This window comes from Sus scrofa, chromosome 8 (genome assembly GCF_054392235.1).
Source record: "Sus scrofa isolate SSC_HxYL_T2T_F1_AM1 chromosome 8, Sscrofa_HxYL_maternal_Yorkshire_Landrace_v2.0, whole genome shotgun sequence".
Classification (NCBI taxonomy): domain Eukaryota; kingdom Metazoa; phylum Chordata; class Mammalia; order Artiodactyla; family Suidae; genus Sus; species Sus scrofa.
In genome coordinates, this window is record NC_139390.1 from 120,442,027 (window position 1) to 120,467,105 (window position 25,079).

At 45.3% G+C, this 25,079-nt stretch overlaps 1 protein-coding gene across 1 annotated transcript in view; it reads right to left on the reverse strand.

Moving 5' to 3' along the window:
• HADH (hydroxyacyl-CoA dehydrogenase) overlaps window positions 1–25,079 on the reverse strand; it is a gene marked incomplete at its 3' end in the record, with an annotated part of 52,995 nt that overhangs the window by 14,754 nt on the left and 13,162 nt on the right. Inside the window, 3 exon segments of the mRNA NM_214331.1 lie at window positions 3,279–3,405; window positions 7,451–7,608; window positions 14,632–14,760. Coding sequence (NP_999496.1) covers window positions 3,279–3,405; window positions 7,451–7,608; window positions 14,632–14,760 — 414 coding nt within the window.

Genomic DNA, 25,079 nt, shown 5'->3' on the forward strand with positions numbered 1-25,079 from the left:
AGAAACAGGCTTATTAAATATAAGTGTGTGTGTATGTGTATAGGAGAGTCCTAGAGGCTTTGTCACTGAGAGAGACCTGAGCTCAAATCCCAGTCATACACTTACTGGCTCTGTGTCCCCAAAATGTTTCTTGAAATTGAGACATGACACTGAAGTCACTCTACCAACCTCAAGGAGTTGAGGTGAGAATGGAATTAGATCAGGAGGTAAAGCATATAAGGGCAGCTCTCAGGAGGACTGAAGTGAACAGTAAATGCTGGCTTTTATTAGGGTTTTACGTGCTCTTGCTAATTATTTCAGAGAGGTAACTGGGAGTTTACTGGAGTATAACGATTGCCCTTAAAGTACTCTGCGTGGAGCCCCGCCTTCTCCTGGCATATACACAAGGAAAATGGAGTGATGCGTCCGGGTCACCAAGGTCTCGTGGACGCTGAGGTGAGGAAGCCTGTCGTTACCCCACCCTCTCCCACACAGACGCCCCAAAGCCCAATGGCTCCCTCTGCCTCACAACAGGCTCAGCCCAGAGGAAGGCTTTCGTTTCCAGCAAACAGGGGCCCATGGCTGGCCTGCCACCTGCCAGGCACCTGGGGAAGGCTCTGCGCTGCCTTCCTGACCTTCTCCATGGGGCGCAGGGCAAGAGCATGACTGCGACCCTGCTCACAGTGGCTGCTGGGACCTGCAGGGGTTGGCACCCAGCGCCATACCCACCAGTCCGCTCTCGGCAGAGACGTCTCCTGTCGAGAATTAGATTTCAGCAAATGGAGAGAGACCTAGGTGAATTTACACTTAAAACACACACACACACGCAATTTAAAGGCCAGTTAAGGGACTTCAATAGGAGTCAAAGCAAAAAGGCTTGGCTTCTACGTCAGACCCTTTAGATGAGCCTCGGCGAGTCGAATCAGCCCTCCATGCCTCGTCTCTCTTCTAGGAAAAGGGGATGATGCTCTCTGACACATCCTGCCTCTTTTAAGACGGCTGTGCGGTGTAATGAGCTAGTGTCTGTACAGGATGAGAATCACTATCATCCGTGTTTTAATGTGACCACAGCTTGGGGTGTGCTGGTATATTACGGCACTAAAAGAAGTAAATGAGTGGAAACAGAATAAAGCACCATGAAGCTGGGGATGAGGAATGGAATGAAATGGGCCAGAAACTGCTCTGCAGGTATCACAAATCAAACTGCAGTCCGAGAATTATTCCAAAGCAGGTGTAAAATCCCCTCCATCAGAACCATATAGACTGAGTTAGGTAGGACAAGGGCTGCTGATGACGGAGTTTTAAAAAAATCTGTTGGTTTAAAGGCGTCAATAATAAAGGCTTTTTGATATAGGAGGGGTGCATATTTAATGATTCGCTCCAGAAACAGCAATGTGCTACAGATATTCTCTTCCATCACAGAGTCTGAAAAAATATGCATATATGTGGACTGGGCTCCCAAGGAGAGGAACCACTCAACTTACAGCTCATTTCAGGGCTCACCACCGGGGACTCATAAGCAAATGCTCAAGTTAAAGAATATAAGGTGCATAAAGAACAGCACTTTCAGGGAACATTTTCTAGAAAAGGTTAACATTTGCCAAGCATCAACTGTTAACAATCAATGTGCCATATCTCCAAAGACAGAGATGGGCACTATCAGACAAATACAGTTGAAAAGAGCTTTCGAGTTTGAAGTAAATCTATAAAATGTGTCTTCACCTTCAAAAGACACACGTACATGAGAGAGTAACCTAAAAAGTAATTAGTCCCTATGTACTGAAATGCTGAAAATTCCTTCCTACTTCTTTGCTCTTTCCTGCATAAGGACAAATGTAGTTTCTTCTATTCCCTGCACCCCTCCCTTTCACTCCTCGACTTTTTCAAAAACAGCCTTGGGGACTGGCAGTAAACTGGAAGGAATGACGGAGCAATGTTAGTGAAACAAACTTCCTATGGCAAGAGCTGGCCTTGAGAGAAAACTCTAAGAAAAGCTCTAAGAAAATGTAGTCATCCTTGTAAAAAATAAATAAAAGGAGTTCCCGTTGTGGTGCAGTGGAAATGAATCTGACTAGGAACCATGAGGGTGCAGGTTCGATCCCTGGCCTCGCTCAGTGGGTTAAGCATCTGGCGTAGCCATAAGCTGTGATGTAGGTTGGATCTGGCGTTGCTGTGGCTGTGGCATAAGCCGGCAGCTGTAGCTTCGATTCGACCGCTAGCCTGGGAACCTCCTTATGCCGTAGGTGCGGCTCTAAAAAGCAAAAAAAGAAGAAACTGTAGTCATCCTTAAACTAGATGCTAATGCTTATGTTGGGGGCAGGGGTGGGGGCACAAGGAGAGGTGGAGGAAGTGAGGGGATAAGGGAGGGAAAGGGGCCTGGAGGAGGAGAAGGCAGCAGTGGAGAAACAGATCCCCACACCCTCCCAGGGAGCCTCAGGCAGTCTCCAAAGGTCCGCCTGGTTCCACGTCCCCCACACTTCACACGGCAATAACTCCTCAACCTCACAACAAATGCTACTTTACTAGCAGCTGCTCCTCGGACCCTGTAATTAGCCCCCCTATAAAAGGCAAGCCGTCATATTTCAGGTGCAAACCGTCTACTGTGACTCCATCTCCCTCGTACATACCCAAGTCTCCAAGCAGGCAAGCAGAAGCAGCCCCAACAGGATCGCTGGCAGCCCGCCCTGGCCATGTCCCTCCACCTCCCGGGTTTGAGGTCAGGAGGTTCAAGGCTATGGGAAGCTGGCTGAAGAGCCCTGATCACAACACACGGGAGATGTGCCTCCTCTGGGGACAGTACTAAGGCCCTGTTCCCTGGGGCCGAACTCACCCCTGGAGCAGGGGTCAGGGTACTGCAGTGGCTCCTGCAGGAAACCAGGCCTCTAATAAAATTCTACATCCAGCCTGGATGAGACGACAGGAACAAGGGTGGCTCTCCCCCTGTGGCCTCATCAAGCCAGTGGTCGTTAGCACTGCCTTCCCAGTCTGATGCCCATCAGCTACAGCACAGACAAGTGAGTGAGTGACATGCCACAAAGTTAACAGCCCTCCTGAACACCACTGGTCAGAGCACAGGGCTGTGAAGAAAGAGCCCGGGAGCCTTCCTAGGTATTAGGTGCTGTTTCTTCCTCTGACTCTGAAAGGAGAGTCTGGCCAGAGAAGCCCAAGCACAAGGACCTCTCTCCAAGTTCCCATTAAAATCCACCAGTGCAGCCCCCGGTGGCAGGGCAGGTGCGACTCAGAGAAGCAGGGCTGAGAGCTGGCAGCGCGAGCACGTGCACAAGCAGACATCCACTGACCTCCACAAGTTTCATCAAGGGCACTGGGTTGAAGAAATGGAGCCCGGCAAATCGGTCCTGTCTGGTGGTGGCATTGGCTAGGCTTGTGATCTGCAAAGAGGAAGTGTTGCTGGCAAAGATTGTGTGTCTGTGGAGAGAAAGATGGTGGAGTATTGGGACAAGTCCATCTTTGGAAACAGTCAGGACTCCTCAGGTGCAACACACCAGGCGGCGGCTTACTGCCCAGATCCGCTGTCCTAACCCTGGAGGAGTCAGGGTAAAGCTTCGCCCAAGAGGCTGAGATCAAACAGCCTGTTACATTTAAATTTTGAAATTTTCAATTTAAAAGTGACCTGTTCCAAAAGCCTATTTAGCCTTGACCAAACCTTCCTTAATCTCAGGGAGAAAAATTTCTGCTGGCTACTTGCATTATTTTATTTTCATGGTATGTGAGGAAAAAAAAGAAGGCAACATCAGTCACAAAATGAAACTCTAAGTGAACAAAGACTAAGGAAAGACAGGATGCATCACGGACACTCAAAAAACTGGGAAGAAACACCTGAATCCTCAAAGAGAAACAATGGATACAAACATGAACAAAGATCTTTTCTCCTCAAGTGATAAGCCTTACTTTTCCACTGATTGGGAATTAAAGTGAAAACAGAATAAAACCAAAATGATCCAAAATAAGTTTTACGGCTACCCTGGTAGATTTGGGGAAGGAAGGATACACGTGTATACAGGATAAATGCAGTTCAAGGTATTCTTATTATAAAATATCCTTAAAAAGAAATACCATCTTCTTCTGTGCATATAAAATATTAAATCACTAATTTTTCAAAATCCATACTGACTTAAACCCAATTTAATTTGTTAAGACCTCAGTAAAGTGGGCTGCCAAAGGCATGACACGCAAATCTTCAGAGACAGGCTTTCCTACAGCACCACCTGGTGGATATAGAGAAAAGGGCCTAAGGCTAATTACAACCACAAGGACCAGGTCACAGCACAAGAGAGTGGTTCCTTACAACCTGATTGGGAGGTTCCTACTTGCCTAAAAGGCAGTACAACAACCTGCCTGAAATGTGGGTGCATGGGCGGAGAGGAGAAGAGGAGGGAAAAGAAACTAGTAATTTGGAAGAAGGAGAGAAGAGGGAGGTGAAAGCAGCTGGAGTGCCGGGTATAGTGGCCACTGAGAGGCTGAGGGGAGACCCTTCGTGTGATCGGCCCGGGAGAGCGCTCCCCTTTCAAGGTGCACTAACCATTCTGTTCTCAAGCAACTTCCAAGTTGACCAATTTAAAGGCCAGGCTTCTCTTAAAAAAAAAAAAAAAAAAAAAAAAGTTCTTTTTTTAAAGGTTTAAAATTCTAGTTTCTTGCTTTTGGTTCTGGGGAAAGCATGCCCCGTCACAGAAGGCAAGGAGGCCCTCTGCAGTAACGGTGCTGCCAGAAGTGCCCTGAAACGCAGCAGCAGGGCCTCCACACCCCCCTTAAGAAAAGAAAGGGTTATTTCAAAGATGAGGGGCTTCTTATAGGACATATGAAGGGCAAAAAGGGGAAATGCCGACTAGAAAGCATGTTTCATCAGTGAAGTTACAGTCAGCCCTCAGGATCCACAGGGTCTGCCAACCGGGATCAAAAAATATTTGAAAAAACTTCCAAAAAACAAAACTTGAATTCGCTATGCAAGTTACATAGCATTTACAACTATGTACATGGCATTTACATTATATTAGGCATTACAAGTAATCCAGAGATGATTTAAAATATATGGGAAGGTGTGGGCGTTCCCGTCGTGGCTCAGCAGAAACGAATCCAACTAGTATCCATGAAGATGCAGGTTTGATCACTGGTTCTGCTCAGTAGGTTAGGGAATCTGGCAATGCCGTGAGCTGTGGTGTAGGTTGCAGACTTGGCTCGGATCCCACATTGCTGTGGCTGTGGTATAGGCCAGCAGCTGCAGCTCCGATTCAAGCCCTACCCTGGGAATCTCCATATACCGAGGGTGCAGCCCTAAAAGGCAAAAAAAGAAAATCGACAGCACAAGCATGATGTTCACTGACAATGCCTAAGGCCCCCAGGCCCTGATGGGAAGAAGACTAGCGGGGGTGGTAGGGACTGCGGCAGAGCAGAGTTCCAGGGTTTGTTGGAAGGGGAGAGCCAGGGCTCAGCTGGGGCGGACTGTGGGCCTTAGTCCAAGGAAGCCATGCTCTCTTCCAGGATGCAACTGTTTCATCAGGGCTTCCGACCGGAACTTTAGAATGTATTTTCATCTCCCATGATAGGATCTAACTGCAAAACTGAGCAGCAAAGTATCTTAAGCTATTAAAAAAACAAACAAACCCATAATTCAGCAAACATTGAATAACAGCGGTCATCTAAAATGAAAACAAGAATGTGGAGAAGGATGGCTGTGACCAGAAGCCAAGTCACATCTACTTGTGACTACCACTGTGTGTTCATTCACATGTCATATCTGTTTATGACATAAACTTAGGTGGAAGAGCCTGGTGTAGCGCCTGACATACAGCAGGCACTCAGGAAGTATAAGCTGAATTCCATGAGTTTCCTAAACAATGCTGTGAAACAGGTACCACTACCCTATTTCACAGAGAAATAGTCCTAGAACTGGAAAGGCCTTAGAAATTATTTACCCCTAACCTTCAAATTCAAATTACAGATGATAAAAAATGAGGGCCAGAGAGGACCCTGACTGTTCAAGGTCAGAGAGGGAGGTGGTCCCCACCCTGGCCCCAGGCTGCCTTTCTAACAGTCCTTCCATTACTCGATGCTGACACAAGAGGGCAGTCAGACCTGTCACTGTCACAAAAGAATGACCAATATCCCAATAAGGCCTAACTGCTGAACCATCCTCCCTTTCCTGAGTGGGTGTTTTATTGTCTCAGAGGGCTCCCCACCAACTTGGGAGCCAGCATCCCCACAAGACAGTCTTCTGGTTCTGTCAGGTGACACTGCAGCCCCTAAAGCCCAGTGCAGAGCACACGAGCATGCTGATCAGCAAAGTGACACACGGGTGACAGAAAGTCTTCTCTTTGTCAGGGCTGGGCTGCTCTGGCTACCAGACAATATAGCTCTGAGGGCTGACAATCCAGCAGGCCAGTATGAAAGTGTCTCTCTTCAGCCACTGCTCACTGGTGGCTCCCTAAGAATTACTATTGTCATGTAATCTTATTCTCACTTTGAGTTCCAATCAAGGAGGATGAAATGGGAGTTCCCGTTGTAGCTCAGTGGGTTAAGGACCCGACACTGCCCGTGAGGATGCAGGTTTGATCCCTGGCGCTCGTTTAGCGGGTTAAGGACCCTGCATTGCTGAAAGCCTCAGCATAGGTTGCAGGTACAGCTCAGATCCAGAGTTGCTATGGCTGTGGTGTAGGCCAGCAGCTGCAGCTCTGATTTGATCCCTAGGCCTGGGAACTCCCATATGCCACAGGTGTGGCTGTAAAAAAAAAAAAAGAAAAAAAAAAAAGGTGAAACATAGCCAAGCAAGCCATTAAGAAGAGCACGAATGAATCAGTCAGGTGTCAAAATCACCAAGAGCCACATGCAGAACTAGAGCTGCACATGTGCACAGCTTGCTAACACCGCAGACAGTCCTGAGCCCAGGCGCCCCCGTACCCAATCTGCATGAGGCTGGCTCTCCTCTCCCACCCTTTGCCAGGAAGCCAGGTAAGACCTACTCAGTGCTCCGTAAAAACTCCCAAGATATTTTGATTTAACCCACAGAAAGCTCAAAGCAAGAGGGTCCTGTGTAGACAGAGAGGTATTCCCTTCAACTACATCATTCTGCTGATTCCACCCAAAAGAGAGGGCACACCAAATTGCTCTGCAGTTGCTTAGCAGACATTTAAGGTCACGCTTAAGTGCCTCCCCTCCGGCCTGAAAGGGCCCATGACCCAGACACTGCAAGAAAGCAAGGCCTGTCCCTGGATGGACCCTCCAGGTTGCATGGGAAATTCCACCCTCACCTGGGGACAAGGATCAGATCAGAGTGGCCCAAAAGCCTTGGCAAGCAAATAGGGAGTGGAGGATGGAGAACAAGGGGAACAGTGCTGGCTCTTTTGGGAACAGGTATAGGGTAATAAAAAGTCCTGGTGCCAGAAGACTCCTTCCCTGGAGAGGAGCCCAAGCAGCAGAAGAGAGCCTCAGACCAACAAGATCCCCAGGGGTCACGTACTCAGCAGCAAACTTGTCCAGCCTCTTGAAGAGCTCGCTCTTCACCTTCAGGTTCTCCACGATGGCCTCCACCACCAGGTCTGTGCTGTGGACCACGGATGCTGCGTCCGTGCTGGTGGATATGCTGCTCAGGGTCTTCTCCACGAATTCATCGCCAGCCTAAGGCAGCGGAGGAAGAAGAAGGGAACAGTCACTGGGCCCCCCGGAAAATGATGTGTGATGTGCTGCTCAGGGAAGAGGAAAGGGTGAGGGCAGGCCAATGCTTTCCACACACAACCTGAAGGTGCCCCGAAATCCTGGGACATAAAACCCCCCACGTTTCTGCGCGGGCAGATGGCATCTCAATGAACTTCCAGAGACTGAGACAAGAATTAGCCTGTGAACAATTCCCACAGCTGGTCAGCACACTGTCATGTGTCAGTCGTCGTATTTCAAGCTCCGTCAGCTCTGCTGCGGCACCTAACTGCTGTTCCCAGTGCCTGTACTGGCTGCTCTACCTGTTCCCAGAGTGAAGAGAGAGCCATGTCCTGTTCCACGACGGGCTTCTTGGAAGCCTGTAATGTGTCTTTCCAGGAAAGGCCAAAAACTTAGCTCAGCCCCATCCACGAGCCTACTGCCCTCTGCTAGGAGGCAGGGAAGGGCTGAGTAAGGGCCGGAGGGAGGGTAAGAAAGCTGAACTTGGCTGTCATTCATCAAACAATAATCGCCCATCATGGGCCAGCAACTGGTGGTTCACTAACCTGCCAGGCACAGCCTCTGCTCTAAAAAGAGCTTGCAGTCCTCTCTTTTCATCATTTTCGCCTCCAGGTTTCCACAAACTACCCCCGGTTTGGGCTGACACAGACAGGGCCCCATCAGCTGCCATTTTACTTCAAGATGTCATTTGCTCATGAGTATTCAAAACGGTCACAATCAGCAAAGGTCCCCCAAATCATCACAGAGTAAACAACTATCAGAGCCGAACAACAGAAATATAATGCAAGACGATAGGTGATTTTAAATTTTCTATTAGTTGCATTTTAATAAGCGAAAGAAACAGCAAAAAGTAACTGCATTTAATGCCAATATACCTAAGATATTATCATTTCAACATGTAATCAATACTTTAAAACACTGGGTGTTTTATGTTCTTATTCTATTCAGTCTTTAAAATCCAGTGTCAATCTTATACTTACTGCACACCTCAATTTGGAACAGCCACATTTTAAGTGCTCCATGGTCTCCTACAGCTCGTGGCTACTTGCACTCGTTAATGCCGAGCTAGATAAATACAGTATGTGGACCAGGCAAGCAGAAGCTGACCCGTCCCTCCTCCAAGCATGTCCCTGGCAGAGGTGAGAAACCACCAGGAGACTAGACTCCTGGGGGACCAGTCAGGAGCTGAGCATTTTGAAAACAAATGACATCTTTTTACCTCCAGGGCAGGGCCCAAAGCCTCAGCCCAAAGAGGGACAAATGGCAGCAGTTTGCAGAATAAACAAGTGAAAGTACAGGTTATCCGGACTGGACTCACTCTGCCCTTGCTCCCTAAACCCAGGCTCTTGAAATCTCACCTATCTGGACCCAGATCACAACAGGCTCTCTTTCAGGTCCCCCCATCGGGAAGGACATGGACGAAAGGTGAAGGAGATCTCAATCGACTCTGACACTTAGTGTTTGGATTTCTTCAGGGGAAAGTACACTCCTCCCCTGCTCCTCTGACTTTCAAAAGATGACCAGATTTTAAGAAATGCAAACCCAGGAGTTCCCGTCGTGGCGCAGTGGTTAACGAATCCGACTAGGAACCATGAGGTTGCGGGTTCGGTCCCTGGCCTTGCTCAGTGGGTTAACGATCCGGCGTTGCCGTGAGCTGTGGTGTAGGTTGCAGACATGGCTCGGATCCCGCGTTGCTGTGGCTCTGGCGTAGGCCAGTGGCTACAGCTTCGATTCAACCCCTAGCCTGGGAACCTCCATATGCCGCAGGAGCGGCCCAAGAAATAGCAACAACAAAAGACAAAAAGACAAAAAAAAAAAAAAAAAAAAAAGAAATGCAAACCCAAACTACTGCATACCACCTAGGATGGCTATGGAAAAAATACAATATTCTGTAGGACGTAGAGAAACTGGAACCACCCTACATTGCTTACAGGAGTGTAAAATGGGCCAGGCACTAAGGAAAACAGGTTAGCAGTTCCTAAAAAAAGCTAAACATAGGCCTGCCACATGACCTGGCAATTTCACTTCTAGGTATATACCCGAAGGAAATAGAAAAGTCGGACTTGAACAGGACAGTACACCAATGTTCACGGCGGCATTATTCACAATAGCCAACAGCTGAAAACAACCCTAGTGTCCATGAATAGATGAAGGGATAAACAATATGTGGTATGGACATAAATGCATTAGCAGTCTTAAAAAGGAATGAAGTTCTGACACATGCTACAACATAGACAAACATCGAAGATATTAAATTAAATAAGTCAGTCAAAAAAGGACAAATACTGGAGTCCTAGTGGGTTAAGGATCCAGTATTGTCACTGCTGTTACTTGGGGCAGGGTTCAGGCCCTGGCCTGAGAACTTCTACATTCTATTGGCATGGCCAAAAAAAAAAAAAAAAAAAAAAAAAAAAAAAGAGAGAGAGAGAGGACAAATAGTCATGAGTTCCAGGCAAGATGGCAGAGTAAAATAATCTTGAGCTCCGCCTCTTCTCACAAAAGATCAAAATCACAGCTAAACTGCTGAACAACCTACCAAAAAAGATATTCTACAATCAAAGACATAAAAAAGAAACTACAACAAGGCAGAAGGAGGGGTATACTCATAATATAATGAAATCACGTTCCTGAGAGGGTGACCCACAAACTGGAAAATAATTGTATCAAAAAGATTCTCCCACAAGAGTGAGAGCTCTGAGCAGCACATCAGGCTTCCCAGCCTGGGGGTCTGGCATCAGGAGGAGGAGACCCCACAGCCTCTGGCTTTGAAGGCCAGTGGTGCTTGAATGCAGGAGCTCCACGGGACTGGGTTAACGAGAGACTCCACTCTTGGAAGGCGCACACAAATCTTGGGACCAAGAGCAAAAGCAAGACCTCCTAAGAGCCTGGGCCAGCCCTACCTTCTGTTCTTGGAGGGTCTCCTGAGGAGATAGGGAGTAGCTGTGGCTCACTCTGGGGACAAGGACACTGGTGCAGAGCTACTGGCAAGCATTCATCGGGATGAGCTCTCCCCTGGAGGCTGACATTCTGGCACCAAAACCTGGCCCCACTCAGCAGCCTATAGGCTCCAGTGCTGGGACACTGCAGGCAAAAAAACTAACAAGGTGGGATCATAGTCCCATCCATCAGCAGAGAGGCTGCCTAAAAAGACTTCTTGAGCCCACAGCTGCGTCTAGACACACCTCCTGAAATGGCCCTGCCCATTAGGACAAGACTCAGCTCTACACACCAACAGACACCAGCCCTTCACACCCGGAAGTCTGCTCAAGCCTCTAAAGCAGCCTCACCTCAATCATAACCGATGAATACCAAGGGACAAACACCAAAACCAAGAAAACTACAATCCTACAGCCTGCAAAACAGAGTCTACAAACATAGGTCAGAACCTACCCTGGGAAAAGGTGGTCCCTGTCTCTTGGGTGGAATATACTGAACACACAGGCTATCCCCTACAGAAAGCTACTTTCCCAATATTGAGAAATACAACTAATTTTCCACATACATAAAAATACAAATAGAAATTTAGACAAAATAAGTAGAGACAGGCAATCTACCTGAGAAAGAATTCAGAATGGTTATAAAGATGACCTAAGAGCCCAGGAACAGATGAGCTGCACAGAACAAAAAGGCTACAAGAAGTTTTAAACAAAGACTTAGAAAATACAAAGACCAACCAAGCAGAGTTAAGAATATAATAACTGCAATGAAAAACATACTAGAAGGAATCAACAGGATAAATGAGGCAGAAGAACAGACAAGGAAGAGAGAGTGGTGGAAATCACTGCTGTGGAACAGAATAAAGAAAAAAGAATGAAATTAGGACAATTTTAAGAGACTTCTGGACCAACATCAAATGCACCAGCATTTGCATTATAGGGGTCCCAAAAGAAGAGAGAAAGGGTCTGAGAAAATATTTGAAGAGATAATAGCTGAAAACTTCCTTAACCTGGGAGAGGAAACAGTCGCCCAAGTCCAGGAAGCACACAGAATTCCATAGAGGAGAAACCCAAGGAGAAACACACCAAAACAAACTGACAAAAATTAAAGATCAAGAGGAAATATTAAAAGCAAGAAGGGAAAAACAACAAATGACGTACAAGAGAATCCATAAGGTTATCAGCTGATTTGTTCAGCAGAAACTCGGAAGACCAAAAGGGAGTGGTAAAATGTACTTGACGTGATGAAAGGGAAAAAACCTACAACCAAGAATTCTCTACCCAGCAAGGCCTTAATTCAGACTTTCAAAAAAATTTTAATTTATTGGAGTTCAGTTGATTTACAATGTTGTGCTAGTTTCAGGAGTACAAAAAAGTGATTAAGTTTACTTTTTTTTTTCAGATTCTTTTCCATATAGGTTATTAAAGAATATTGAGGAGTTCCCATCGTGGCTCAGTGGTTAACGACCCCAACTAGTATCCATGAGGACGATTATATTGTGCATATGTTAATCCTCAACTCCTAATTTATCCTGTCCTCCTACTCTTCCCCTTTAGTAACCATAATTTCTTTTGCTTGTTTGTTTGGTTTTCTTTTTATGGCCACAACCACATGATATGGAAGTTCCTGGGCCAGGGATAGTATAGGAGGCTTCCCTTTTCTCCACACCCTCTCCAGCACTGACTGTAGAATTTTTGATGACAGCCATTCTGACTGATGTGAGATGGTACCTCACTGTACTTTGGTTTGCAATTCTCTAATAATAAGCAATGCTGACCACCTTTTCATGTGCTTTTTAGCCATGTGTGTGTCTTTGGAGAAATGTCTGTTTAGGTCTTCTGCCCATTTTTTGATTGGCTTGTCTTTTTTTTTCATATTGAGCTACACGAACTATTTGTATATTTTGGAAATGAATCCCTTGTCAGTCGCTTCATTTACAAAGACTCATCTTCAAATAGCACTTCAATTCCATTATACTTACTGCTGAATTCAATCTCACTGTTTTAACTTGTGTTAATAGCAAACATACATTTTATAAAATCCTGAACTTACAATAACATTTCTCTCTCACTTAAGAATGATACTTTTTCAGAGTTCCCATCATGGCTCAGGAATTAACAAACCCAACTAGGGACCATGAGGCTGCGGGTTCGATCCCTGCCCTTGCTCAGTGGGTTAAGGATCCAGCATTGCCCTGAGCTGTGGTGTAGGTTGCAAATACGGCTCAGATCCCGTGTTGCTGTGGCTCTGGCATATGCCAGCGGCAACAGCTCCAATTTGACCCCTAGCCTGGGAACCTCCATATGCAGCAGGTGCAGCTCTAGAAAAGACAAAAAAAAAAAAAAAAAAAAAAAAAAAAAAAAAAAAAAAATGATACTTTTTCTACATTTAGCTCTGTCAATATCATGCCAATGGAGAATTTCAAATTAAAAGTTTATTAAACACAATTTAAGGTTTACAGTATTACACAAAATGTTATAATAGTATAGTCCAGCAGCCATTTCTATATGTTACAAATAAATACTGGAATTGCTGTAATAAATTTCTTTACCAAGGAAAGGTAATGTGTAATTACTTTAAGCAAATTACTATGTTGTTTTAGTTAGAATTCTTCATTACTATGATTACAATTTTGAATTTTGTACTTTATTAAAGCTCAATAATTTGATTTGTGAATTTGAAAGATTTTACACCCTGTTACAGTTGTTGTGACTGAGAAATGAACACTATGCTGTCTTAAAAAAAAAAGGACAAATAGTGCATGATTTCACTTAAATGAAGTATTTAAGATAGGCAATTCAGAGACAGAAAGTAGAGCAGAAGTTACCAGAGGTTGGGATGATGGGGAGTTACTGCTTAAGGGGTACAGTTTCTTTTGGGGATGATGAAAAAGTTCTAGAAATAGCTAATAGTGGTAGTTATACAATATTGTAAATATAAATGCCAAATTGTACACTGAGAAAGATTAAAATGGCAAATGTGGAGTTCCTGTTGTGGTGCAGTGGTTAACGAATCCAACTAGGAACCATGAGGCTGCGGGTTCGATCCCTGCCCTTGCTCAGTGGGTTAAGGATCTGGCGTTGCTGTGAGCTGTGGTGTAGGTTGCAGATGCGACTCGGATCCCGAGTTGCTGTGGCTCTGGCGTAGGCCGGCGGCTACAGCTCCATTCAACCCCTAGCCTGGGAAACTCCACATGCCGCCACGGGAGCAGCCCTAGAAAAGGCTAAAAGACAATAAATAAATAGATAAATAAATAAATAAAATGGAAAATGTTATGTTACATATATTTTACCACAATAAAAAGAAATTTAAAGAGGCAACTAGACACACCACTCTGGATACCTGAGGTGAAAAATATACCAAAAACTCTCCGTCTTCTCTGCCTGTACTGGGGGAGAAATTCCATGCAAACACCAAAGAGATTAAACAACTTTAACAAAGAGACAAAGGTAAACAAAAATTCACTTGGGTAACTTCTGTAGTATTTCTAATTAACCACAACGGTCTGATGAGAAAGTCAGTAAAGCAGAGTTTCCAACCTTCTGAGGGTTCTTCGAGTTTTTGTTGCTCATTCACTGCTGGAAAGTGAGAAGGATTCGCTCTGTATTTTCCTCCATATGTACATCACAAATAAGCATAAGATACTATCCAAAAACATAAAAATCTTCTCTCTAAATACAGTATTTATTACATCATTCTCTTTTTAATTTGCAAGTAAACATTTATCTTCCAATTTCTTCCTCTTCCATCATTATTACAAGACAGGTGTTCTTTCTTCAATCCCAAATTCTTAGTACATAGGATGAGTTCCCTACGTGCAGAAACTTTCTCCTCAACTTCCAAACCTACCCAACAACATGGTTATTTACTTCCCCTGTCCTGTCACCAGCCTCCATGGAACATTTAGTGATTTTGTTATTACATTGGCCTAAAGTTTTGGGGAAATGAATTTATACAAACAAACTGAAAAAGCAAGCAATGGCCAGAACCCCTCACAAATGTGAAGTGGTCAGAAGACTGGTCTTGGGGATATCGATGATGAGAAATTACCTTGGGGTTTTCCGCAAACTTCTTCTTGGCCACTTTCCGAAGGCTTTCCTCAATTCCCTTTTTAGATTTTGCTAGGATGTCCTCTGTTTGATCTACCAACACTACCGTGTGGCCAGTTGCTGCAGCAACCTAGAGCCAAAGAAAGCAAGGAAACATAAAAGTTAAAACAAACACACACACAATGGTAGTTTCATCTTCTACATAAACTCAACACCCTTCTATTCAAAATAAACATGACAATAAGATAAGGCAACATTAGGAGTTCCCCTGTGACTCAGCAGGTTAAGAACCTGACTAGTATTCATGAGGATGCAAGCTCAATCCCTGGCCTTGCTCAGCAGGTTAAGGATCCAGAGCTGCCACAAGCTTCGGCAAAGGTCACAGATGCAGCTCAGGTCTGGTGTTGCTGTGGCTGTGGTATAGGCCAGCAGGTGCAGCTCCAGTTCAACCCTTAGCCTTGGAACTTCCATATGCCACAGGTGCTCTAAAATGAAAGGAAAAAAAAAAAAAAGGCAACATTAACTAAACATGTACTTCTTGCCAGGTACTACATTAAACCCTTAACATGGATAAAAACAAATTCTCAAAATAACTTCACATCATTAAGAAAATGTGCCCACAGTCACACACAGGTAGGCAGTAGAGCTGGGATCTGAATCAAGGTTCTGAAGGCCACACTTGAACCAATTCCCTGTGCTGTGCTATGTAACGGAGAAAGCGCTAGCCACATGTGACTATTTAACTGAAAATGAGTTACAATTACAAATTCAGCTCCTCAGGTACATAGTGTTCAGCCAAGTGTTCAACGGCCCGTTCACAGACCACCTACGCCCTCCCCAACCATCTTTCTTCCTTAGAGCTGTACCATCTCATCTTGAGCAGCTGACCCCTCAGCTCACCTGTTCTGCAGTCCCTAAGTCAGCAAAAGGTAAGACATTAGTAACATCCCCAAGGGCTAATTAGTGGCAAGACTCCCATAAAAGCAGGGTGGCCATCAACTAATTTAGAAGGACAATTCCCTTCCCTTCCCCTTGCCCACCCCGGCTGAATCTACTTTTAGTGAAGCTGCCCCGAGTCCTCATGGAGCCAGCCTAGTTTAACCACAATCAGTGACAAGTCTATCCCAACTCCATCACAATTTGCCAACAGTTTTGGCAAAAACTGTGGAGAAGTAATTTAAAAAAAAAAAAAAAAAAAGGTCAGAAGGTCATATTACAGGCAGTATTGTACTCAGTTCAACCCATAAGTAAGAGAATATATATGGCCTAAAAAAACCATCAATGATGCAAGATATCAGCACAACAGAGTCGCCCCTCAGGATTTGAGAAGACCCCCACAGAGCCACTGCTTTGAATTCTTTTTTTTTTTTTTGGTGGGGCCTGCAACATGTGGAAGTTCACAGGCCAGGGATCAAACCTGTGCCACAGCAGAGACTCAAGCTGCTGCAGCGACAATGTCAGAACCTTAACCCACCGCACAAGAGAACTCAGCCTGGCTTTGGAGCTTCTGTGGACCAACAGTGCATAGGAGAGGGGCAGGTTAGCAGAAATGAACCTGCCCAGAGATGACAAATAGTTCAAAGCCATCATCATTGTGTGACTTTGGAAACCGGGACTAAAAAACTCAAAGTTGAAAACCGAAGAGGAAAAGAAATAGAAACAGAAGAGCAGCACTCAAAGGAAAACAGGTTCAAATTCCAAGAGTTCCCATCGTGGCGCAGCAGAAACGAATCTGACCAGGAACCATGAGGTTGTGGGTTCAATCCCTGGCCTTGCTCAGTGGGTTAAGGATTTGGCGTTGCCATAAGCGGTGGTGTAGGTCGCAGATGCAGCTTGGATCTGGCATTGCTGTGGCTGTGGTGTAGCCCGGCAGCTACAGCTTTGATTTGATCGCTAGCCCTGGGAACCGTATGCTGCAGGTGTGGCTCTAAAGAGACAAATGACCAAAAAAAAAAAAAAAAAAAAAAAAAAAAATCCAAAGAAAGCTCTCCAAGGAACACTTCTAAAAATGATAGGGCAGGTTTTAAAGGGAAGTTAATTAAAATGGCACCTTTGGCTTCTCCCTGAGAACGCAGCACTCAGGGCTGCAAGTCTGAGCACTGCCAATGCCCCAGGGCCTGCCTGGGAACCAAAAAAGGAAAAGTTTTCACATCTGACAGCCAAAGCAGGACAATGGAGGTAAGCTGAGTAATCCCAATAACAAGACAGAGGCAAGCATCCAACTTGTCCTGTCAGCAGAAACACAGGCACTGCAGGTCAAAGTAACACAACATCTGGAAAACTAAACACCTATCAGTCCCGACCAGGTTTCTCCCTATGTTAAGCACAGACCAAGGGCCAATACCTGAAATCACCACACACAAATCTGAACCTCCGATTCAAGAAATTCAAAGTAAAACAGAACAAATTTACAAACTACAGCAAAGGCAACACTGTGAGATTGTATGAGATTGTTATCACTAGGAAGACTCTTGGAAATGTTGTCTGGAAACTTGTATTTGCAGAGGGTTCATGTTCACTGTACCGGAACTATCTGAACAGTGTGGTTGACACGAACGCCTGATTTCCTTCTGGGAGTTTGGAATTTTGGTGCTTGTCAGGCAGGGGGTGCCTATGTGACCAGCCCAGATTAAAATCCTGGGCTCTGGGTCTTGAATGAGCATCCCTCACAGACAACATTTCATGTGTGCTGTCACAGCTTGCTGCTGGAGGAATGTGTCCTGTGTGACTTCACTGGGAGAGGACTCTAGAAGCTGGCACTTGGCTTCCTCCAGACTTTGCCCCCTGTGCCTTTTCCTGTTGCTGATTTTGTTCTGTATCTTTTTGCTGTAATAAGTTACAGTCATGGCTCTGACTATATGCTAGTCCTGGGAATAAACCGCCAAACCTGAAGAGGGAGGAGGGGAATTTGGTGGGGAACCTTGACACAGAAACCAAGAAAATAAATCTAAAATTCCAGATGCAAGAGTTCCCGTCATGGCTCAGTGGAAATGAACCTGACTAGCATCCATGAGGACGCGGATTCGATCTCTGGCCTCACTCAGGGGGTTAAGGATCTGGCGTGGCCATGAGCTGTGGTGTAGGTCAAAGATGGGGCTTGGATCTGACACTGCTGTGGCTGTGGTGTGGGCCTGCAGCTATAGTTCTGATTTGACCCCTAGCCTGGGAACCTCCATATGCTGCAAGTGTGGCCCTAAAAAAGATAAACAAACAAATAAATAAAAAAAAATTCTACATGCAGCTGATGATGAAAGTGAACTGCTTTCAGATGGGCACCCCTGCAGACTACTGATGGGGTACACTGTCTGCAATGTGGCTGCAAGCAGAGGTACTGGCTTGGGGCCCTTCTGTTTTTGTCTCAGCTCCTCTGACTGTCCCTCTGGAATAACACGAGTGATTTTTATCTTGCTCCTCTTAACCTCTGACATAGATTAGCCTTTGAACAGACCAGACAGGATTCCTCACATTCCTCCCTGCCCAGATCCCAACTTACTTTCCCACTTCATCCCCAGTAGGCATCGCTCAGGTAATTTTGCTCCTCAGTGGTAGGGGAGGAAAATGCAAGTACATCTGGGACAATACAGCGCCCAAGCTGAAGGGAACAGAGACAAAGAAAGACAACGCGGAGTTCCCATCCTGGCTCAGTGGTTAACGAATCCGACTGGAAACCATGGGGTTGCGGGTTCGATCCCTGGCCTTGCTCAGTGGGTTAGGATCTGGCATTGCCGTGAGCTGTGGTGTGGGTTGCAGATCCGGCTCAGATCCCCGCATTGCTGTGGCTGTGGTGTAGGCCAGTGGCTACAGCTCCGATTGGACCCCTAGCCTGGGACCTCCATGTGCCGCAGGAGCGGCCCATGGCAAAAAGACAAAAAAAAAAAAAAAAAAAAAAGACAACAAGGACAGGGGACAGGGTCCTTTTGCTTGGAAGCTTTATCATTCCACTGAGCAAACACAAAGAAAAAAAAAAAAAAAACACTCAATAATATTAAGTTCCATATGTGGAATGTCAAAAGAAAATAAGCTGCATGGTGAAGAATTCTGTTGAGCAGGATATCTCACAAGGCTGGAAAAGAGGAGAAGACCTAGGAAGAGCCAACTTCCCAAAGATCAAGGCATCAATCCTAATGAGGCAGCGCGGAGCAAGGGCACGAGGTGATACCACACCATCTCTCTAGAACGTCACTTTCAGAGTCCTTATAATCACATCTGACTGCGATAGTCCCTGGGCATTTTTTGGTCATGCTGCAGATAAGCCGTGATGCCATCCTTATGATTATTTAATGCTAGTCTCAGCACAGTATGTAATAGACACTGGCCAAAACCCAGCTATTAAGTCAAGGCTCTCCGGGCAACACTGCAGGAAAGCAAAGTGCACGTGTCATATGACCACATCAAAGTGACTGAGTATATAAAACTTGGTTACAGGTCTGCTTTCTTTCCCATCTCAACCAGAAGATACAGGAGGCACGAGGATGGGCCAAAGCTCAGAAAGGAAGAGGACACATAGATCTCCTTTCCCAGTGTGGTACTGATCACACACCCTCTTTCTGCAAAACCTCCCTCAGCCCCAGTGCCTCAATGGTCTGAAAGATGCGGCTCCTGTGGTAACTGAGCTCAATTTTTCTTGCTACCTCAAATGACTGGAGCATTTTCTACAATGTGGGGCTCTCAAAAATGCCTCGGAGTTCCTTGGGGGCTCAGCAGGTTAAGGATTTGGCATTGCCACTGCAGTAGCTCAGGTCACTGCTGTGGCGCAGGTTCAATCCCTGCCCTGGGAACTTCCTTCCATACGCTGCGGGTGTGGCCAAAAAGGGGTTGGGGGGGAGCCTAAACTGGTATTTCTGGTCTATTGAGAAAGCAATCATTGTATACATCAAATAGTTATCCCTTTAAACACTTTTCTACTTCAGCTTTTCTTGCCTTGGTTAATGCACAAAGCTTCAGGAAAGTACAAAGGAAATCTTATGATGCAGCTGTTCCTCAGACATAGACAGAAAAGGACATTCTGGTTTAAACTCAAAGTGGGATATGGTTAGGATTCACTGGAGAAAAATACAGGCAAAAAGAGAAATTTAAATTTTTGACATATTTTCCATTTTATGGTAAGGCTCTTAGTTACAGGTCACAATTAACTACAGAGCAGTAAATCACCATTACAGCACAACCTCAAGTGATTTCAAGTTATAGCAGCACTTTCATTCTACCCACCAGCGAGAGCAACCCCAACCCATGCTCGAGTTCCCTGTGATCATATCCAGCAGACATACCCAAGAGACACAGGGTTGGCAACATCCTGAGGACAACTTCCTGTCCTATTCATCTTTGTCAACCTCAGTGACTAGTCCACCGTGAGTACTCAATGTATATTTGTTGACTATACACATGATCAAACAAACCACATCTAGCCCACTGCCTGGTATGTATTAGATGCCTGATAAAATTTCCACAGGACAAGTCCAGTGTTCTTTGATTTTATTCATCCACTCCAAACGGGGTGGTAATCCTCTCCTACTGGTGGGCATCTAAATGACCACCACCAAGACAGAGTCGGGATGAAGACAGTTTGTCCCCCGCCCCCATGTAATCCACGTCCAACCCAAAAGCTGGATGACTTTCATCCCACGAAGGCTCAACAAGCTGATGCAGCCTGCAGCATGGCCAGGGGTGAGGCCTTCAAGCATGGCTTTCAGCTACCTGCTAATCTGAAGGCTGAAGATAGAAGAAATGCTGTTTTTCTTAAAAGCCAAATAACTGTGCTGGGGTATACACACGATCGGGACAGTGGGGAAGCCTTCAGATAGCTTGGGTGGGAAAAAAAAAAAAAAAAAAAAAAGCAGGTTATCAGAAAATGCTTTCCATCAAATGACCAATGATCACAGACAAAACATCTGGCTTCTGAGAGGTGGGCATTTTGACCCACCGCCCCGACATCTGTGCTCCCCTGAAGACGGAGGGGAACCACCATTTAGAGTAGCAAACTAGGACATCTCTACACCCATTCCTTGATCCACTGACTACTGCCCCCTGCTGACTCAACAACCGTGCTGGGCCTGTTCCAGGCCCTGGGATAAGGTGATGAACAAAACAATTCTCCTGCTCTCAGAGAGCTTTCACGTCTCATAAATTATCCCCTTTTGATCTTCATGACGGCCTTTGGGGGAGGCACTGTAACAAGACACAAAGTCTAGATGTGACTCTGAAGCCAAGGCTTCCTGTATCCAGAGCTCAGGTGCTGACTTTTTTCAACCTCGAAAGGCATGGCCGGATCCAAGGGGAACAGTTTGAGACAGCTCTGAGCTGGGCAAGGGCCAGCTTGTCTTCCAACTGGGAGACAGAAAAAGTCCTTAAGGCCCACTGACCGTCTCCTCGACCTTAACGTGGAGCAATGGAATGGGTGAGAAGGTTCAAAGACCTTCATTCGTGTTACCACTACCCTGAGGGGCCCAATCTCCTTGACAAACCCAGCTGCTGAGAACAATCCAACCTAATGTTTAATTAACCGAATGCCCCAACGGTTTCCTCGACCTCAACCCTACTTATGTCCAAAGAAATTTCTATCCACTACTCAAAGCCCAATTCAAAAGCAACCCTCTCCAGAACACCTTCTTCCAAAGGAATGTCCTCCTTTCTCTATTTTGAAATCTGAGAGAGATTTTTACTGCTGTTAATCTGCTACTTTACACCAAAGTCAGCTGTGTCATGTGGCTCTCTCCTCTTAGCTTTGAATCCCCTGATGGCAGACATTGATCTGGTCCTTGTAACCCCGAGCACTCACCACTTGCACATGGTGGCTGTCCAATAAATAACTGCCGAATAGCAGGTGCCTGGAGCAGAGTGGCCTCTGCCCGTGCTCCCCTCAGCCACACGCACGCACCGCACTTCCTTGCACTGCTTCCCGGCTCTGCATATCCCTGCCCTTAGGCTCCCTCCCCCAGAAAGCTCCTCCCCCTCACTGCTGCTTGGGGGACTCCAACTCATCTTTCATAATCCAAGAGAGAGGGTCTCCTCGTCTTTTTTTCTTCTTCTTTTTATTATATTACTCAGTGAATTTTATTACATTTATAGTTGTACTAGGATCATCACAGGAGAGGCTCTCCTCTTTAGTAAAAGCTCTCCCAGCCTCTAGCAGAGGTGACCCCTTCTTTGTGCCTATACTGATTTACAGATACAGCAGCTCTTTCCTGCAGGACAAATACTGAAGGAAAAGAGTGTGAAGCTGGTGAGAGCCATCAACTACCAATGGCCTCTCGGTTATATAATGGTAGCCCAAACCCCAAGACGTGAATATAATATATAAATCAAAACCAAACTATTTCATGTTGTAAAAATCTCACAAATTTCAGAATAAAGGTCATTAACCAACTAGTGCATAAGAGAAATTCCAAATATGAATATAAATTAGATGTGGAAAAGCTGACCATCACCAACTCTTTTTTTTCTTTCTTTTTCGGGCCGCATCCCTGGCATATGGAGGTTCCCAGGCTAGGGCTCGAATGGAGCTACAGCTGCTGGCCTACACCACAGCCAAGGCAATGCAGGATCCAAGTCATGTCTGTCACCTACACCACAGCTCACGGCAATACCGGATCCTTAACTCACTGAGCGAGGCCAGGGATCGAACACACATTCTCATGGATCCTAGTCAGGTTTGTTAACCACTGAGCCACAAAGGGAACTCCAGACCAACACCAACTTTTTTTTTTTTCCCAACACCAACTTTTGATGATGAACTCAAAATAATACCTAGAGACCTTTTCAAAAGGGGTACTGCATCATCTACTTCTTCGAGTCTGAAGCAGCTGTTACCACAAATCCCAATATGGAGTGGCCCTGGCACACTCCTAACTGCAATCCAACCAAAATTTCCTTTAAATATAAATTTCATATGCAAATATGTATACCCCTTTTAACATATACCTTTTTAATACCCATTTTTCCTTACCATAATAATATATATCCTATATGTAACATCATATTTTAAGTGCCTAAAAACCATATCTTGAAGTAAGGTATTTATTTTATTTTTTGTCTTTTTTTTTTTTTTTTTTGCCTTTTCTAGGGCCACTTCCTGTGGCATATGGAGGTTCCCAGGCTAGGGGTCTAATCGGAGCTGTACCTGCCAGCCTACACCAGAGCCACAGCAACACCAGATCCGAGCCGCGTCTGCGACGTACACCACAGCTCAGGGCAACGCCAGATCCTTAACCCACTGAACGAGGGCAGGGATCCAACCCACAACCTCATGGTTCCTAGTTAGATTCGTTTCTGCTGCGCCACAACGGGAACTCCCTTAAAGTAAGGTATTTAAATCACTAAAACTTTCATTTGCATCAAGTGACATTCTAGATATGGAAAGCAGGAAATCTGTGTCTTTATGACAATTAGTTGGTGATACTTGTACTTCTTCCTCTGGACAGCGAGCAATTCAAGATCAGCAACCATGTGTTACCTCTGACCTACCCCAATATCTAGCACAAGGGGACACTTAATATTCATGAAAAGAATGCATGATCTATTATTTAAAAGCTTCGATTTATAAATTATCTTAGAATAACCTCTCAGAGTTCCCACTGTGGCTCAGCAGTTAATGAACCCAACTAGTAAGCATGAGGACAGCAGTTCAATTCCTGGCCTTGCTCAGTGGGTTAAGGATCTGGTGTTGCCATGAGCTGTGGTGTAGGTTGCAGATGCAGCTTGGATCCTGAGTTGCTGTGGCTGTGGTATAGGCCGGCAGCTGTAGCTCGGATTTGACCCCTAGCCTGGGAACCTCCATATGCCACGGGTACCGCCCTAAAAAGACAAAAGACTGGAGAAAAAAAAAAAAAGAAGAATAAATTCTCAAGAAATCATGACTGGTTTTGCTACTATGAACTCTTTACAACAAATTTTACATAACCACATTATTTTAGAATTATGAAAAAAACACACTACTAGTTTGAAAAGGATAGAAAGAAAAAAAAAGAGCTAATAATTAATTGGGGTCTTTAGTGGATTACCTAAGTGGAAAAAAAACTGCCACAAAAATGTCTCTGTTATTTCACGAGCAGGTCAACCGTTTTCTGGCACTGGTGGTTGAGATGCCAGGTAAAGGGGGAACTGGAGGGCAAGTGCTGTGTAATATTCAAAAATAGATTTATGCTTAATTTCTCCCCGCATGCCCACGTATCCTGCCCCATTTACCAAAGGGGCTGTGGGCAAGGCCAGAGACACATAGACCCCTGTGTTTGTATCCATCTGTGAGGGACACATATGTGAGACAGGCCGAGGATGACCACGGACACATGACAAGGGCTTCCCTCCAGCACACATTTCTTCGCTGTCATAGTAGGGAGAAAGTGACGCACCTTAATTTCTCAACCACTGCGAGGTCAGAGACAGGCAACGTACATACTGTTCAGCTTTATTAGCTACAGATAGTCAAGACCATCAATATTTTTTTTGGCTGCACTCACAGCAGAAACAAGCCCTTGGACCAGAGCTCAAACCTGCACCACAGCCACTGTGACCTGAGCCACTGCAGTGACAAAGCTGGATCCTTAATCTGCTGAGCCACATGAGAACTCCAAGATTATAAATTTTTAGAGCAGGAAGAGCAGTGTGGTAACTTTCAAACTTTTTAGCCATGAAGTCTTTCTTCGTAAGTTCCTTCATAAGAATGTATACAGAAGTGGCTCAGTGGTTAACAAACCCAACTAGCATCCATGAGGACACGGGTTCAATCCCTAGCCTTGCGCAGTGGGTCAAGCATCCAGTGTTACCATGAGCTGTGGTGTAGGTTGCAGACACGGCTCAGATCCTGTGTGGCTGTGGCTCTGGTGTAGGCTGGCAGCCACAGCTCTGAATGGACCCCTAGCCTTGGAACCACCATATGCCCCAGGTGAGGCCCTGAAAAAGACAAAAAGACAAAAAATTGGAGCTGCAGCTGCCAGCCTACACCACAGTCACAGCAACACAAAATCCAAGCCACGGCTGCGACTAACACCACAGCTCACAGCAACGCCAGATCCTTAACCCACTGAGTGAGGCCAGGGATCAAACTTGTATCCTCATGGATACTAGTTGGGCTCATTTCTGCTGAGCTGCAACAGGAACTCCTGAACTGTAATTTTTAAATGGTTAAAATAAGTTTTATTTTATGTATTTTTTTTTAAATCACACACACAAAATTTTTAATCTAATCCGACACATCTTCATTTTACTAAGAAAGGAAACAGTAACTAAAGCAAAAAAAAAAATATATATATATATATATATTCGCCTAAGATGACATATAGGCCCTAGAGTGTTCTAGCCAAAATGTACTTATAAAAGGTACTTCTGTCTATATTATTTCATTAAACTTCTCAATGGCTCCCCATGACCACAGAATAAAAGTTCCTACACACGGCATGCACAGTCTTGCAGGAAAGAGACCTACCTCCTCTCCAAACACTGTTCGATGTGGCTGGA